The following is an 18,884-nucleotide window of genomic DNA, read 5'->3' on the forward strand; positions in this document are numbered from 1 at the left end:
GGTGTCGCTATTCCAATTTCACAGGTGAGGCAGGGAGAAAGGAAATAATTTACCCATACTGGTAGTAAGTCTTGGTGATATTATTCAAACAAACCGAGAGGACTTGGAATTTGGTAAACAAGCTAAGTCAGACAGAATTTAAAAGGGCCATACAGTGGCACTACTGCTTAGATTGCATCTTCAGGCTGTGAATATTGCCCAAGATTGAAGTTAGGCAAGTAATAGGGTGATAATTTACCTATCAGTTTTTAACATTTTGGCTCTAAGTATCAGTTATTTGTACAGTGATATGTTTTAATACAGACTATCAATATTTGGTATTTTAAAAAATACTATGTTTTGCTAATTTAGTATATGAAAATGATGATCAGCTCCTGTGGGACCCTGAGTACCTACCAGAGGATAAAGTGATTGTATTTCTTAAGGATGCATCTAGAAGAACAGGTGATGAGAAAGGTGTGGAAGCAATTCCTGAAGGATCTCACATAAAAGACAATGAACAGGTACATGAATAAGAACCAACCGTTGTAATCTCTCTAAAAAAAATTAATCATACACATTTTAAAGTAAATACTGTCTCATTCAGTATCTATACACCAAAAATTTCTACAGTGCTATCAACGGAATCTGAGTTACAGGTAGCATGAGATACCTAGGTGTTAACATATTCACTTCATTTTTTTTTTTTTTTAAACCTTGATATTTCAGTTTGCTTGTATGTATATTTTTTTTTACTGGGCTTTTTGAACAAAGTTTCTTTGGATATTCCTGAGAATGTGGATATCAAGTTGGTAATACACATCTGGCATAATGTTGTTACACACATGGTAGAGACTAGTGCCTACCATAGACCTAATGACAGCATTATTTTTTTTACCTTTTTTCATCAGTGTTTTTATTTTCTAATATGTTTAAAATGGTCTTAGAATAGGAACCCCAAAGGGCCAAAAAGAGGGAATTTGTGATTTTTATAAAATAATTTCTAAATTCCTGTGAATGCTATGGCTACCAAGTTACAGTACTTGTTAACCTTATTTTCTACAGTTATCACAATTGAATTTATGTTTGTTACTTCTTAGTGTTCCACATATTGCATTCACTGGTATTATTTATCCTCCAGGAAGTATGAAAACACTGGGTTCTAGAAAAGCCTTTACTCTCTTAAGAAAGAGTAGCTTTGAACTGTTCATAGTCTGGGTTACATATCGAAGCCCTTTATTTTTTTAGGCATTATATGAATTGGTTAAATGCAATTTTGACACAGAAGAAGCATTGAGAAGATTAAGATTTAATGTAAAAGCAGCTAGAGGTAAGAATAAATATTAAATTTTGTTTTCATGATAGAGCAGAAATTTAAAACGTAAGATTTTCTGTCTACCTAGCTATATGATGAGGTCTGTCCAGAAGGTATCCAGCCATGCAATATGAAAAATAGAGACATTATTGAAGAAGATACAAGAACATTGTACATGGGATAATGACAATTTGATCCCCTTCAAAGTAGGCACATTGTTACCTCACACAGTTCTCCCAGTCACCATCACCCCATCATATTTTCCTGAATCCCACTGATGATCTGCAATCTCTTCCCTTTCAAAGGTGATTTTAGTTTTGGGAAAAGCCAGGCATCATAGGGTGCCAGTTCTGAGTTGTAATAGGGCTAAGTCACTTGGGTGATGTGTAGTTTCGCAAAAAAACTGCACAAGACATTTGCATGAGTGAGTGCATTGTCCTGATGAAGCCGCCAGTCACCAGGTGCTCGTAGCTGCAGCCTTCTGAATCATTTGAATAGTTTCCATGGAGGAATGTTCAGGCTTAATGCAAAATTTGATGCAGATTCATTGCTTTACTCATTCAGTGATTTTGAATGTGACGACCACACAGTACATATGCTCACCCAGCAGCATCTACCACCACCACTATTACAGTAAAGTCATCATTGTTCACACATGTACATTGCAGTTCACTTTCCTTGGCTGCCAGGTTACATCAATGTTGCACAAACCGTTCTTATTATATTAACAATGGCTGGACTTTTTCCAGACAGACCCCACATTGTATGTTTAATAATACTGATCTTTCTTAATTCAGTAAGTACTTGTTGAATAACAAATAACTTGCTAAATAATTTGTGTATAACAGAAGTATTATACAGGGGTGGGCAAAAGTAGATTTCCAGTTTGTATGGATAAAGACATGCAGTTTATGATTGTAATACAAGAATAAACTGTTTTGCATAGTCAAAACTGTAAACCTATGTTTGCCCACCCTTGTCCAAGGTTTTATGGAAATGGAATTAAGACTGTCTCTTCTTCAGGGAAAATAAGGCCATTTAAGTAAAAATACATAATGGCTTTGAATTTCAGCACATTTATAAATATGTTATTTGGTCTCGGTGTCAGCCCTATGAGCTAAGTAATGTGACAAATGTTACCTTCACTTTAAAATTGATAAGACTGAGGTCTCTGAACTGACATAATTTATCCAAGGCAAACGTTATTCATAAATAGTCAAAATTAAAATCTGACTTTGGGTTTTTTTTTTACTGTAAACTTGCTCCCACCCTGTTTCACGAAGAATACTGTTTATATATTATTGTGTTACAAGTGAAACATTCATGCGTTCAACAAAAATTGGAAGGTCTACTAAATTCTAACAACGTAACTGTAAACAGAGTCCCTGTCCTCATGATTCTTAGAGACTAGGTAGGGAAACTGAAAAACAGTTATGAGTTCTTAAAAAGAGAATTAGAGGGCACATTTTAAACTTATTACAGTGGGACTTAACCTGGTTGAAAGGGTGAGTCTGTTAGGGAAAGCTTCTAGAACAAAGTTCTATTTCTGCCGGAATGTAGGAGGCAGGAAATAATGCTAGGCAAGATGAGCAGCATGCACAAAGTCTAAAGAAAGAACAAAACAAATTTAAAGAATTGAAAGCTGGCTAGTATAGTTGAATCATAAAGACTTGGAGAAATGGCCCAAGTTAAGGTTGGAGAGCTAGGGTATCATCCAAAATTTTATTAGTAAGGATTTTTTGTCAATTTATCATTTGTAGCCATTGGTAAGTAATAGATCTTAGAAGTAAAATACTTCCTTCATTATGACCAGAAAATCATATGTTTATTTGCAGTTTTGTTTATTATATATAACATTTGGGGGAATGTTGCATAATAGTTTTTTCCCACCATTTTTTAGAGGAATTGTCTGTTTGGACAGAGGAAGAGTGTAGAAATTTTGAACAAGGGCTGAAAGCCTATGGAAAGGATTTCCATTTGATTCAGGCTAATAAAGTAAGTAATGATATATGGTCTCTTTCTTACAAAAAAATTTAGTTAACAACCAAGAACATCTTGTATCTTAATTATTTTCTAATGTTAAAATTCTGTAATGAAATTTTAACATACTGGTGTTTAAGGAATTGTTATCATAAGGAATTGTTATCATGCCTTGACTTCCTGGCATATATTTTCCAGGTGACTGTTTTCAGTACATAATATTAGAACCCTTTGTATTGGACTCACTTGCAAATGTGTTCATCAACTTGTGATGCGTGTGTACAGTGTAATTATTTAAAGCTATTTTCCACAACCTGTGACAGATTTTTTATAGGAGGGTCTTTAAAATAATTTTTGGAATTCTAAAGTCATTTTTAACATGATGTTATTTATAGTTAAAATATTTTTCACATTTATTTGAGTCCTGAGTGGTCTAAAATCAGAAACTTAGTATTTAATTTGACTTTAATTAGTACTTAATTTTCTGGAAGAATATCTTAGCAACTCAGTGTTATTATACATTATTATAAATTTATTTAACATTCTCATCATTTCATATTGGTGATACCAGTCATACAGTGTCAGTGTATACCCAAAAGAACTTCATAATTCCTTGCAGATTTATTTTTAGGTTTAATTCTCTTGCAGCTGAAATCAGGTAAGATTTTTAACAGTAACTACATGATTATATAGATTAGAAAAATGTGTTGTTCCTTTGGGGCAGTAGAACAGGCAAAATTAAAATTGGGGAGTTTAGATGTAGGAAGTTAAGTAATTTCCAGACTTACAAATATTACACTTTTAGCACATAATAAATGTCAGAGAGCTTGGCTTTACATGTTTCCTTAAAGATAGAAGTTAAGTCTTGTAGAGTGGCTTGTCTAGGGTGATGTGAGCACAGTATCTGGGCTTATGTCTGAGGCTCTAAATGTCTGTCACCACATACTCCTTTTATGTACCTCTGGATGTGATTGGATGGTGTCCACTTGATTTGTTTCAGCATGTTTCTAATGGTATATTTTATGTTTCATAAATAAAATAGTTGCTTAAAATTCTCTGAGATCGTTTCTCTTCATTTTGCTCTAGATTATCTTGTTGCATTTTGGTATATGACATCAGACATAACTAAGAGAAACTTCAAGTCTTAGCATTTTTTTTATCGTCACCTGAGGACATGGTTATTGATTTTACAGAAAGGGAAAGGGGATAGAGAGGGAGAGAAACATCAGTGTGAGAGAGGAACATTGACTGCTTACCTCCTGCACCTGCCCCGACTGGGGATCAAACCTGCAAACTTTTGGTTTAAGGGATGACACTCCAGCCAACTGAGCCACACTGGCCAAGGCTTAGCATTGTTTTTAAAAGTGTAGCTATACCTTTTAATGTTCTACCTGAAGCAATAACCTCTAATATAGTGACTAATATCTATGAAAGGAATGCATAGTGCTCATGACTTGTTATGTATATTTCTGATTGTTTAAAAAAATAAGTTTCATGGTTGAAGGGACAACATTTTGGACAACAGTTTTCTAGCATTCCTGCTTGAATTTAAACAGTATTGACCAAACCATGTTAGATTACCTATGGTGGAGCCCCCTGGAATGATAAGCTGATGTAACTAGAAGCAGCAGCACATCCCCAAGAATCCCCCCCCCTTTTTAAGGGATAAGATCTTAATTTGGTGATTTGAGACTACTACCCAAAAAAGTCTTAACATAATTTTGAATGTAAAGACCTTGATTCATTTGTAAGCATTTGGGACGGTGATATTTCCGTGTTACAGAAGTCAGCTGACCTATATACTAGTTGTTCTAGTGAACAAAGGGAAGACGGTATTCTTTACAAGGGAGAAGAATGGTACGGTGAAAACACTAAGACTTTGTGTTTACACTTGGAATGAAGGTTTGGATCTTGATCATAAGTTCTATTGTGCACGCTTATTTTATTGAGGATTTGTCATAATACTGTTAACTTTGCAGCCCCAAAATGGCTTACGGTTTCTACTTTCAGAAAAGTAGAATTGACTTCGCTTGTATCTAGAAATAAGATTCTAACAGAGGCAAAAAAAAAAATTGTTTTCTGAAGTATTTTTTGAGCCCGATATCTTTCAATTTTAGAACAACATAGGCCAAAGTTATAAAATGCAAGCAGAGGGGAAGAAAGAAAAATACATGTCAGGTAATGAAACAAGGATGTCATCAAATTGCAAATCCTTAAGTGCAGTCAATCCCTTAAAGATACCTACTTCAAGCTAGAAATTTATGGGTTAAAGTAATATTTTTTGCATCTCAAACACTGGTTTTGATACACTCAAAACACTCATACAAATACCTTTTTTTTTCTCATTTTAATGCCCAGTTTTTTAAATACACATCAATTTTGTCAACATGACAATCCCATAGGTGTTGAACGTTATGGTAACAGGAACCCCTTCAAGTTACACAAATAGGTGTAGCACAGTAATCACTGGAATAACTTAGTGAACAAAGCATTAGCATTATTCAATAGCTTTTAACTCACTGAGGACTATTCCCAGCCTTTTTAGAAAGTAAAACAGTTGAGTCTGGATCACTGTTGGGAAAATGTTTAGAAACTGTTTATAACATTAATTTGAATTTAAATGCCACATAGAGCCATTTTCAATAGAGAAATACTTATTTTTATAGTAAATCAAAGTGATAGCCTTTTAAAAACATAATGTTAAATATTTGACCTGCTGCCAGTGTATTATTTCTCTTCACAGGAATTTAGAAAGAATAGGTTTCAACGCAGCTGTGGCAATACTGTATTTTATAACATCGTATTATATATTACTTAAGGACTAGCTAAATTTGTGTTGAAACTTAAGGTATTTTTTATGAAGTAACTCCTTAAAGGAGGCAATGATTCTTAAAAGTATTTGTTTTTTACAGGTTCGAACAAGGTCAGTTGGTGAATGTGTAGCTTTCTATTATATGTGGAAAAAATCTGAACGTTACGATTTTTTTGCTCAGCAAACACGATTTGGAAAAAAGAAATATAATCTTCATCCTGGTGTCACGTGAGTTTATACTTTCTTTTGAGTCATATGTTTTACTAAGCTTTTCTAAATTTCTCTTGAAAATTGTAATTTTTTAATAAGATAAGCCTTTAGTTTAAATTTACCCATTATTGATATGTTTATAGGACATTTAGACTTTTCAGTGTTTTATAAAACATTGTAAACTACAGTTCATATTATTTAAGGCAACAAGTGTATCAAAACCAATGTTAAGAGTGTATGTTTTCAGTAGGATTCCTGAGGAAATGGATGAGAACAGTTGTGAAAGCATGTTTTTGTTCAATTCTATTCCATTTAGTATTGTATAAGTACATACAGTTTTAACACTGTGAGAGCAGTGAAAATAAAAAAGATTATCTTTCCTAAAACTATAGGGTTATGTATCTACTGGAGGCACTTTAAAGAGGAAGGAAAATTAATATTTTCTTTGTCTAATCTACTTTTGATTCAGGGAACCAAAATAAGATTTAAGTATAGATTATGTAAAAGGGAAAAGACATAGGGATATAATTAAAAAGTTCAAATTACATTTTCTTTCTTACAAAGATTTTCATAGAGCAAAGAGTATATGCATGGTGACTTACCTTTTTCTAGACCTCCTGATACCTTTCCTCTAACAGAAATAATTTAAATAATTAGTAATATAATTACTAATTATAATCCACCCTTCATGCAGAATGCCTTACATGTCTAATCTAGTCCCCATATACCAAATTCTCTTAGTCCTCAGTCAGTTTAGCCTTGGAACAAAACACTGTCTACTTTGCTACTAGTAATTTGTTATTTAAGTACATAGAGCAGTGATTTTCAACCTTTCCATCTCATGGCACATATAAACTAATTAATAAAATTCTGTGGCACACTGAAAAAATTTTTTTTCACCAATCTGACCAAAAATAAGGTATAATTTTGATTCCTTCTCATCAGATGGTTGTTGTGTTGGCCATTGTCATTTTTTTTATTTGACAGTATAAGGGAAAAGAGGTCAGTGGCCCTAACTAAACAGGTATTGCATGCTTTGAAAAGTTCTTGCTGACATTGAGTTTTGAGCCTGTCCCCTCAAAAGAGTTGCTCTAAAATGTTGATGAGTTGTTATAGTGGACCTAACTTTACCATACCATCCCTGATTATTACCTAATGTTTTTGAAATAAAAATAATGTAAAATATGACTTTTTTTGGTCATTGTTCATTAGTAAAGTGCTTAAGGCTGGCCAAATTACTACCCTTGAAGGATGAGCTTTTTTGCATATTTGATTATACTTTTATGCTTTTATGATTATGTACACTCGTACACTGGACTTTTTCTTGGACGTGTTCATTTACATGTATCTTTGCTGGTCACTTTGCTGGAGGATTAAACACTCTAAAATCAAAAGCAAAAATTATCTAAAAGGGAGTAAATGGTTATGATGGTCCCTGCAAATTATGGGTACAATGGACTCTTGCCTCAACCCTCACTTTTTAATGCTCGTGATAGCTAGGGTGGAATTTCATAACAGTATTCCAGATTTTGTCTGATTGTTTAGTGTTATACATTTATATATTTTTTCTGGACTATATACTCTGTTGATACTGTTGAGGCATAATGAGGTAGAACTAGATACAGCTATCTAGTTTTCAGAATGTCATCTTAAAATGGTCACAATTTTGAAATATTCAGTAGGGAAAAGCAGTAGTAAATCTTTAATTTTTTTCACCCATTTTAGAAATAATGTTTGCACGTGAACTGTAGGGAGTCTGTCATCATCAGCAGTAAGAACACAAGAATTGCCGTGCTGCGTCATGGTTCTTTCAGTTTTCTCTTTCAGAAAGCATCACAAAGGAAAGTGCTGTGGGCTGCCGTAGTTGGTCCTCTGTGACCAAGCTATACAGGTTAGGTAGGGATGTGCTGCCAAACATTTTAGTTTCTCTAATAATTTCTGTGTGACTTCTGAAAACTTTTTGAAGCTACTTATGATCTATAACCTTGATTCCTCTCAAGGTTAAGCATTCTGTTGGTAGAATTGCCACAGTTAAAAGTAATCCCATATTTTCTCTTTTTTCAGGCTTTAAGAGAATTAACAGTGGTTCCCTTGTGTAATGCTATGAAGTGAACAAATGTATTTTCCTCCCTAGGCAAGATATGGTTTTGCAGGCTTTGATTATGTCCCCTTTGGGTCTTTTGTAAAGTTTGGTTTTTTTTAACTGAACTATAATTTTTTACTCATCTGTTTTTAGCTGTGTTACATCTTCTATAAAAGCTATAACTAGACTGTACATTATTTTCTGGATGGGGAGAAATTGTGTTTTTTCTGTAAGCATGGTGATACTTTTCTAGTTTCCTTTCTGTTGATAGTTGTACTTCAGATGACTGCACAAAACATTTAAGTTAATACCTTTACACAAAAATTTGAATGAATTTAAATTTTTTTTAGTCAAAATCCATAGTTAGAGCACATTTTCCTGAAAATTGTTTGTTCATTTTTCTGTTACACTGTTAATCTTAAAATTGTTTACCAGAATGAACTACATTGGCTGGTCTCTGCCTATAAATAGATTTTGCAATATTCTAACACAGATTCTTTCTTCAGTACCTGAATTGATAGCCATATACAAGTTGGAGATTTTGTTGTAACAGCCTTGCATTTAATATCTTTTCTTTAAAAAAAAGTAAAAATTAGCATGACTCTGGTAATCTGAATGCTGTTCCACCCTGCTAGATGGTCTACCTGACTCTTCTTCCTTCAGCATTCTGCATGCCATTAATCTTCAGGAAATAGTAATAATAATTTTACAGTATCATTGATGTATTCAGAAGTTTAAAATAATTTTGATACCTGCTAAGTTTTTTTTTTTTTGCTTGGCTTTTAGCATCAGCACCCTCCATTATCCATTCCCACCATACCAAATTTATTTCCAGTGTTCCTCAGTGTGCGTCATCTGTTCTTATTAGCCTTCACTTCTAAATTCCCTTTGGTATTCGTCGTGCTCATTTATTTCTGTGTGCTTCAAGTATGTTATATACAGTATTTTGCCATGTATAATGTGCACCCACATTTTTGGCCCAAACTTTCAGGAAAAAAATCTTTATTTTAATTTTTTAATTCAGTTTTTTATCTATTTATATTTAGAAACAAAACCGATTATCATATTCCAGGATAGTATTTTGTGTACAGACAGCAGTTGCCTTCTAGAGTTATACTTCTAACACTTAAGCATAAATAAAAGAATTAAAAGCATTTATATAGATATGAAATTAGTACCACCTATATATAATGGGCATCTTTATTTTTCCCTCAAAATTTGGGTTAAAAGTATACATTATACACAGCAAAATATGGTAATTGTTCTGTAATTATGAAGCTGCATGGTATAAAGCTGAAGGGGTTGTAAGGATCATCAAATTTAAATTTTTTTTCATTTGTAGATGAAGAAAATAGACCTAGAATGTTAAATTGTCTAGCTTGTTGTCATATGTGTTTCTTTAATGTGTGTTAGTTTTGTACCTCAGACTGTTGAAAACTTCTTGATGTCAGGTACCACACCCCTATATTTATTATATCCCTCAAATCCCCATAACTTCATGTGATCGTGAAGTTTGAGATTATAGCCATTGTTCATCATCTGTCTACGGGTAGATGAGACTTTGAGTAAAGTCTCAAGCCCTTACACTGTTTTCTTCTTATCCACATTCTTTATCCTGCTCACAAAATTTGAAAACATTTGATATAGTATTTCTGCTATACTCATTCTGAGAGCATTTTGAAATGTGTATTTAAGTTTTTATTGAGCTTCTGCTCTATGCCATGCACCACTTGGGCACCAGAAGTGCAGTAGTAAGCAAAACAGACACATCCCTGCCTTCAGAGAGTTATTTCAATGCAGGTGTTGGCAGACTTTCTCTGTAAAAGGACTACAGAATAAATATTTTAGGCTTTTATTTTGCAGGCCTGAAGTTTTCTAGCAACTACTCAGCTCTATTTTTGTTGTGCAGAAGCAGTCATAGATGCTATATTAACGAGTGGATGTAAAACAGTATTCACTAAAACATGTGGCCAGCCCACAGGCCATAGTTTTCTGACATTTATTCTTATGACTTAATAGCACTTTATAGTTTATAAAACACTTTCCTATACATACTTTATACAACAACCCTATATGGTAGATAGGTCATATATGATTACTTGTGTTCTGTAAATGAAGATACTTTACCTCAGAGAGATTAGTATTTAGCCCAGAGTGTCTAATCCCAAACCATTGTCACTTTCCCAACTATCTTCCCATGTCATAAAGTTCAGGAGTGACTTGGGAAAGAAGTGAACTCATGTCTAATGATTTACTGGCAGATGAAGCTAGCAAATAAGCCCAGAAATTTAGTGAGTTTATAGCTCATATCTACCAGAAAGGTAATATAGAAGGTATCCAGGAAAATTTAAGGAGGGGATTCATTAGGACCCCAGTTCATCTTTCACATTTTGCCATAGTCATCAAATAATCTTAAGGAGCTTTAAAATTCCAGTCCGTGTCTGTTCAGAAATTCTTTTGTATTCCTGATTGATGTCACCCCATGTTCATTTGAAGATCTGATTTTAATTGGGCCACTATGAGCACTTGCCTACAGTTTTTAAAGTTTTACAATTGCCTATAGGTGTCTAAAATTAGCTAGTTTAAAGGTCTTGTGCACTTTCCCTACAAACATGTAACCAAAAGAAACTTTCCATTTAAGTGTTCAGATCCTGGTGTGATAGATAGATAGATGAGGCACTGGAATTGACAATTTTTTCACTGTAAGTGAAAATTAGGATATATTTGTTAATAAAGCCTTCTCAATTTAACCTCATTTAATTTTATTTTTAGCTTTTTAATATAAGAATAACTACTTTATTATTTTACTTAATTTTAAGGGATTACATGGATCGGCTTCTAGATGAAAGTGAAAGTGCTGCGTCTAGTCGAGCACCGTCCCCTCCCCCAACTGCCTCAAACAGTAGTAACAGCCAGTCTGAGAAAGAAGATGGCACTGTAAGCAATAGTAATCAAAATGGTAAGCAACCAAAGAAACACTTCTGTTTCTTCCTGTAGCCTGGACTGTTCAGTTTTGGTTTCTATTAAACTTCCAAAGCAGAATTTAAAATAATAGTTTTAAGTACCAGATGAAACATACATAACGTCAGCATACATGTATACATACATACATATTAATACACACAGAATACAAATTAATTGGAAAGACTTCCCAATTTAGTTTAATGAACTATTAAAGTCAGTTTAATAAAGTATTCTGTCAACACTGACCATTTCTTTTAAGAAATTTATTTTTCTTGAGCAGCATCTATTTTCTTATCCAGTTGGGATGCCTGAATAAGTATTCTTGTTATCTCTTAGACCCAAACTCCAGCCATGTTACATCAGAAATACAGAAATACCAGTACTTTAAAAGCTTATAACTTATTCAGACAGGTGCATTAACTATATAGATTAAATGAGGTAAATAGCAAAGGCAGTGTTTTGAGTGTTTTTCTCTTTGATAGCATAATGACCTTGAAGGATAAGAAAAGATACAGCAGGTGTCAGAATAGAAACATTGCTGTTATCATCTCCATGAAAAAAGAAGCAAAAGGCATACCAATATGATTGAGGCTCAGATAATGTTCTTGTTTACAGTAATACAGTGGATCAAAAAGATTGTGCTTGCTGATTAGTAAGACCTAGTCAGAGAATTACTTTGACTTCTAATCTAATAAAAATGGTCTTTCTACATAAGAATAAGACAGTTGCCAGGCAGAAAGTACTAAGTCCTTCAGTCCTCTTTAGGAAGAAGCTGGAGAGTTAGAACTAAGTTCTGCCCTCCTGCCTTCTGATGTGACAGAAACTAGAAGAGAAATGCTGGCATCACTGTAGTGAATGTACTGCGCTTTTGTTCATTGATGACACCTTTCTATTCTATCACTGCAAGCGAAACAAACAAGAATTAGGGCCTAGTGGCCACTTCCTGGTCCAAAAAGTATATTACTGACATGACATCTAAAGCTAGCCACATCCATGCTGAAATATGATAAAAAGCTGAAACTCTGTGCTTGGGACTAGGGGGTGGAAACTCAGTTGGTACTCCTGTCTTTTTTTGTTTGCTCATAATGTCAAATAAGTAATTTCCTTTTCTTGATCTTTTTTAACCATTTCATGAGAACATGCAGTTAGCCTAGGAGAGTTTCATAAGTTACCTATAAGTAGTAGCCCATTCACATTGGGTACTTAAAACTCACATTTCTCAGGTTTCTCAAGGCAAGGAAGGAACTTGGCACCTAATTTTATTTCTTTTGTAAGGGACTTTTTAGGGTCTTGAAATGTTAGTTATTTTTGACCTAATCACAGTGTTACCAACTCTTTGGGCTTATTACAGCAAAGTCATGCCTTCAGTATCATGATGCATAATATCATGTGCATTCATGATTTGAGTGTACTTTTGAGTTGGGGAAAACAGAAATTTTCTAAGTCAAAATATATTTGAGGCTCATCCTCTATACTGAATGTTTTAATTAAATTTTAAGTATCATGAGTGGCACATTCTATATTTTTACAGTACGTGTCCCCAAAATTTCTACTTTATTTTGCTATTAACTTCAACATGACCTTTTTACTGTTACTTACTTTTATTAGAATAATTAGACTGTTTCTTTTCTTGCCTGTCATGGAGGAATTTGTGTTTACTTTTAGCATATTCAGGTATATCCTTAAGTAGTGCAAGCATTAATGTTTAACATGACAGGTTACTTAAATAGTTAGATAAATGTCATATATGATCTTCACCCATAAAGTATAGTAATAGCCACAGATTTACATTAAAATAAAAAAGTCACGTCATTTTCATTTTATATGGGGGTATAATGCTCAAGCTTCTAAAGAAAGAATATAATTCTTTTTTTACATGGTTTTAGAAAGTTACAGCAATTTGTTAAATCTGAATAATTTATGCATCTCTGCTTAAATTTAACTTATTATGACTGCTGGATCCGGTGCTTGTTTGTTGTCAGGTAATATCAATACACTCTTAATATATGCCAAATTCTTTTCTTAATTCTTTATATTTATTAACTTATTTAATTTTCACAACAGCCCTCTAAGGTAAATTATCCTCATTGTTTTTGTGATGAAACTTAGGTTCAGAGAATATAGATAAATTGCCTAAGATCACACAGCTGTTAGGTAAATAGATCCAGAATTTAAACCACACACAGATTTGATGCTTCACTTCCTTGATGAAAACTTGTGTTATAATAGCTGTCTTATAATCATTTGCAAATTTAACTTTTTAATATTAGCAGTTTATGTTTCTTCCAACTTAGGGGTATCATCTAATGGACCAGGTGAAATATTAAACAAAGAAGAAGTAAAAGTTGAAGGGTTACACGTTAATGGACCAACAGGTGGAAATAAGAAACCACTTCATGCAGATATGGATAGTAATGGTTATGAAACAGATAATCTTACCACTGACCCAAAACTTGCCCATATTGATGAGAAAAGTGAGAGACCTGCCAAAAGGCGGAGGGTGAACAGCAGTGGAAAAGAAAGTCCAGGTTCTTCTGAATTTTTCCAAGAAACAATCTCACATGGAAAATTTGAAGAACTTGAAAACACAGATGACTGAATTTTAGACTTATTTTACTTTCTTTGGAGTAAATCCTGGTGGACTGTAATTTTCAGGGTTGATGGGTTACCTTAAAAACTTGATTTTCTTGAAGCAATTGGTCAACATTTGAAAATTGGATTGAGTCCTAACTTTAGAAAATAAGATTTCATAATTCTGCCTTATGCACAATTTTTATTTTAAAACCATAAAGGACTCTTTTAAAGGATAAAACAAATAGTCTGATAAATTTGAATGAACTAAAGATATATCTGTACCTTATCATTGGATGTATTAATCCTAAAATTTTACTACAAAGTACTTTTTGCATAGTTTGATGGCAGAGAAGAAAAACTTTCTGCTTAACACCAGTTTTTTGTGTGTTTTTAGTTTATTGAAATGTCTTTCAAACATTTCTTTATACATATTGAGTGTCATTATTAAGGAAACCCTTATGAATCCTGAAAGTTATGCTAGCATGAATTTTTATATATAGAAGTTTAAAGATAAACCAAGTCAGGTTTGTATATGTAAAATTTATGACATCAATGATGTCTTCTATATTCTTATCTGGGCTTAAGAAATACATTCTGTATTTTTCCAGATTCTTTGTAGCCTTTGAAAGATTTTTGCAGTACATATATGTCTTGACTGAGCTGTCCTTTCTTAATACAAAAGCTTGTATAATTTTCTTAACTTGTACAGTTGGTAAACTTTTATGAGAGGAATTGATATTCTGAGTCTGTCAGCTTTCATTTTATTTTGCTATGGTTTTTCTAATGAATTTTTAAGTGTTTGTGTGTAACTAAGTCATGTTTCTTATCCAGGCGGTAAAAACATTCATGAAGGATTGTGAAAATGTTTTTTTCAAATTTCTACTTATGGACAAACAGTGTGGGAATTCTGAAATTAAGCATGATACTTATATTGCATAGTTTGTTTGTATTCACTATAATTTTCAGAATTATTTTTGAAGCAAAACAAAAGTTTAATGTTGGCTTAAGTGCTTAAATGTATCATGCTGACCAGGATCTTGTTCAGTTATTTTTGTATGCATTATGAAATTTCCCATTTTTGCATTAAATAAACTGGGGAAAGGTCAAGTGATATTTAGATAATTGGCACACACATGGAGTTGGCAGGCAACACTATTGATTTTTAACAGGAAAAAGTGATGAAGTTAGAAAAGTTTTTGGACTTTTCTAGTTACAGTCTAGTTTTCCAGATCTGATAGTGTATTTCCAAAATGAAAATAAGATATACTATAACTATTGCTCTGTGATTACAAATAGGATCATCCATTCGCATAGCCTTGCAAGAGTGCCATTTTATTTTTAGTGCAAAATTCTTGTTAAAAAATGTAGTTTTATACAGCTGATAGACCAACCTATATCCAAACTTTTATAAAAGATTATTAACTATTGTTTTTAACATACAGGCATACCCCAAATGCTTCCACCAGTTCATTTTCAGCCATTAGTTCAAAAGCCAATGCCTTTTGAAAGTAAATCTTCTGTGATCTTGTTTTTAATGGCTCAACTGTCTAATGCAATGGAGTAGAGGTTTGCACTGAGATATTATGGTTTAGGCCTTATTCCCACAAAGTATTACTATTAACATATGTTCAGACTGCTTCCCTCCACCAGTGTGAACAAGTTCTCCCCCAACAGTGTTATTAAAAGCCACTTTACAACACTTCATATTAATGTACACTCACTGTTACATACATATCCAAGTAAATCCAAGTTTTAGGTGGAAGTGTTGAGAAGCATGAATTTTTTTGTTCTTGTTTTGTTTTACCTAGAATATTTAATTTATCCAGAATGGCAGCTTTAACAGATGATCACAATCCATTTTCTAAATTAGATTTTATTAAAACAAATCCAAAGTATCCCAGCTCTTTGTCAAAGACTGTAGAAATATTTCAAATGAATAGTAATGTTGTACCTTTTAAGTTGTTGCAATATTTAAGACACCATTTTTACCTTTTATAAAAGATGCATTTTGTTTGCAGGTTTGTGAAGTTCTTACAGACTAATATTGCAGGAACATTTTTGGTAAATTCTCAGGCACACTTGCAAATATGGCACATGTATACATGTTAGGAAATCTTTTCTTAATCTTCTCTTCTAAAGTATGCCTAATGAAAGACATTCCACTATTATAATACATAATACTCAGCTTTTCATAAAGAAATATTTAATTATATTTTATGTTTATACAGTTATTTCACACAGTACTTTGCTCTTCATAATGCAGCCATTTTAACTTAATAAGTCATTGCACTATAAAATTTTTAGCGATATGATCTAATTTGCTTAATATTTAGTACATAATTCTTGAACTTCTGACAAATTGCTTTGGGAAAAGAAGTCTTTGTTAATAGTTACTTAATCTCTGCCAACCCCAGCAAAGCACTGTTGTTTTCATTTGGAATGGTATTCTGTTCTATGATGTGTTTTCAAATAGAGTTCAGAATCTGCAGCTCAGTTCAACATAAATCTGTTGAGCTCTAAAATGTATTTGAAATAATATTTAAATAGGCATTTAAAATTTTGAGTTAGAGGTTTTTAAATTTATGCATAGTAATTTTGCACTGTAAAATAATTCCCTTCTCCCAGTCCCTGTCTGCCATTCTGAATATGCTTATTAAAATATTTTTTAAACACATTTGCCTACATAATGCTGTGTGAATGATTTTCATTAGATTGATTCACTAGGTTTGATTTACAGGTTTTGAGTTTGTATGATGCACATTACTTACTATATAAATTACATATAATCTCTGTTCTTTCTGCTTCTAAACATACCTATTTCACCAAGTAGTGTTTCAGTGGCTTCTGGTCCCTTCTACCTCATCTTGGGTGATTTATTTTTGTTTTTTTTAATTTTTTTTCTTCCAGAGAGATTCTTTGGTCTATGGACCTCTATTTACCTGTTTCTCTTCCACTGAACTATATAATTAAAAATATTTGTTCCTCCTTTTGCATTGCAAATATCACTGCAAGGTACTACACCACATAATATTTTGCAAAAACTTTTGTCACAATATTTGCTTTGTTCTTAATAGAAAATTAAGAGTGGGCACTTTGAATGAATGAGTGAACCTCCATAGCCAACATGTGTATTACCCTAGGACTGACTAACTGGCTCTATATCACTATTAAATATCAAATCAGATGTGAAGGCTATCCCATCTATAATCCATACTCATGAAAAATGCCAGTGTGGACGACCATATAATAAATAACATTACGGGGAGGAAAAAGGAATTTCCAAATTTTAACCTTTTATTCTGTCTTCCATAAAATGACCTTTCTGTATCATATGATTCTATGGATTGCTTAAATTTTTATAATAAAATCAACACTGCTTTTTAATAATCAAGTTTATTTTTTGCAAAATCTTACGGGGTCATCCCTCCAAATTATGGGATGATTTTCTGTATTATTTGGATTAGCCTCTTTATCTTCTAACACCAATTTTCTATAACCTTATTAATTATGTACTCCTTAGTAGTGTGCTGGTCTTTACTTGTGTATGTACCTGGAGAGTTTCCCTTTCTGAACATGAATAATTTTTATCTTCACCTTCTATGGTTTATTTAGAATGTATATTATACTTAAAATGTCATTTTGCTTGCTGTGAATAAGCTTAATTCTAATTCCCCTTTATCTAAATTGATACTAAAGGCTTCTTCATACTTCAGTGTCAATGGTGACAAGTCTTTCTCATGTTTTGCTGGACAGTATTTGGGCCTATACTTGTGCCAGCTATTGTGCTTGGGCTCTGGCCTCGGCAGTGTGGCATGTTCTCTTCAAGAAGGAATTAGCAGGTAAGTGCTGTGGTAGAAGTGAAGGCTGAGTGCAGAGAAGGTAAAAGGCAAGGAAAAGTAGGCACCTCTCAGGGAGTTTACTAGACTCGGCCATATAATTCTAGCCAAGTAATATTTTCCTCCAACATAATATTTCTGTTAGAAATTAAGCCAACATGAAATAAATGTACTATGCCCTAAGCCAGACCATTTATGTTTAACATTTACTCCAGGGCTGATTATACATAACAGCTATGGATTATCCAAGACTTGCCTCTTTCTCTTGTCATTCCCTGTTGGGTGGGGAGTCTTCAGATTTCCTAAAGTTTGGGAGAAGGGAGGCCAAATGGAAACTTAGTCTGGTTAGCAAATCTACTTTTTGCTGTTCTCATCATTGTTAATGTGAATGACTGAATGTAGTGTTGACTAAATGCATCTTCCTGCACACCAGCTAGAACTTGTTTGTAGAGTGAGTTCAGGTAATTCTAAAATAAATGGTTTTGCTCTTTTTCCTCTGAAAGAAAAATGGAAAATGGACTTTGGGTTAATGTGAGGAATATACATAAACTTTTTAAAGAGAAAAAGAGACTATCTGTACCTTTAGTTAGAGATGGTTTAATTTTTCATAACTGAAAAGAGATCAATCAGAGAATGGCATCAGACTGTTTTTGTACTTTTTTTTTTAGATTTCATATACAAGTGAAATCATACAGTGTATGTGTTTCTCTGTAACTTATTTACTGAAAACCCTGTTAAGTACATCCATGTTGCAGTTGGCAAGATTTTATTTTTTCTATTGCTGTGTAATACTTCATTGTATAAACCACATCTTTATCTACTCATCTACTAATGGACACCCAGGTTGCTTCCATATCTTGGCTATTGTGAATAATGCTGCAGTGAACATAGGGATGTAGATATCTTTTCAAATCAGTATATAGATATTTAGAATTGTTTTATCTTCTTTGACCCCTTTATCATTTTGTAATGTCCTCCTTTGTGTCTTTACATTCTTTGTTACAGAGTTCATTTTGTCTGATAACGGGTGTTGCTAATTCTGGCTTTTTGTTCATTTCTATTTGCATGAACTATCTTTTTCCATCCCTTTACCTTCAGTCTGTATATGTGTCTTTCAATCTTAAGTGAGTC

At 33.1% G+C, this 18,884-nt stretch overlaps 1 protein-coding gene across 16 annotated transcripts in view; it reads left to right on the plus strand.

The window, feature by feature from the left end:
- Positions 1-16,591, plus strand: part of MIER1 (MIER1 transcriptional regulator) — a 58,538-nt gene extending 41,947 nt beyond the window's left edge. For all 16 annotated transcript variants that reach the window (XM_053655449.1, XM_037164884.2, XM_037164885.2 and 13 more), the window contains 6 exons: positions 352-503; positions 1,228-1,309; positions 3,195-3,289; positions 6,187-6,314; positions 11,199-11,338; positions 13,638-16,591. In XM_053655449.1, the coding sequence (XP_053511424.1) occupies positions 352-503; positions 1,228-1,309; positions 3,195-3,289; positions 6,187-6,314; positions 11,199-11,338; positions 13,638-13,942 (902 nt within the window). In that variant the 3' untranslated portion in view covers positions 13,943-16,591. The remainder of the gene's footprint in view (positions 1-351; positions 504-1,227; positions 1,310-3,194; positions 3,290-6,186; positions 6,315-11,198; positions 11,339-13,637) is intronic.
- The last annotated feature ends 2,293 nt before the right edge of the window (positions 16,592-18,884 follow it).

The sequence above is a fragment of the Artibeus jamaicensis genome, unplaced genomic scaffold (genome assembly GCF_021234435.1).
Source record: "Artibeus jamaicensis isolate MK-2021 breed Jamaican fruit bat unplaced genomic scaffold, CSHL_Jam_final scaffold_1019, whole genome shotgun sequence".
Taxonomy (NCBI): Eukaryota; Metazoa; Chordata; class Mammalia; order Chiroptera; family Phyllostomidae; genus Artibeus; species Artibeus jamaicensis.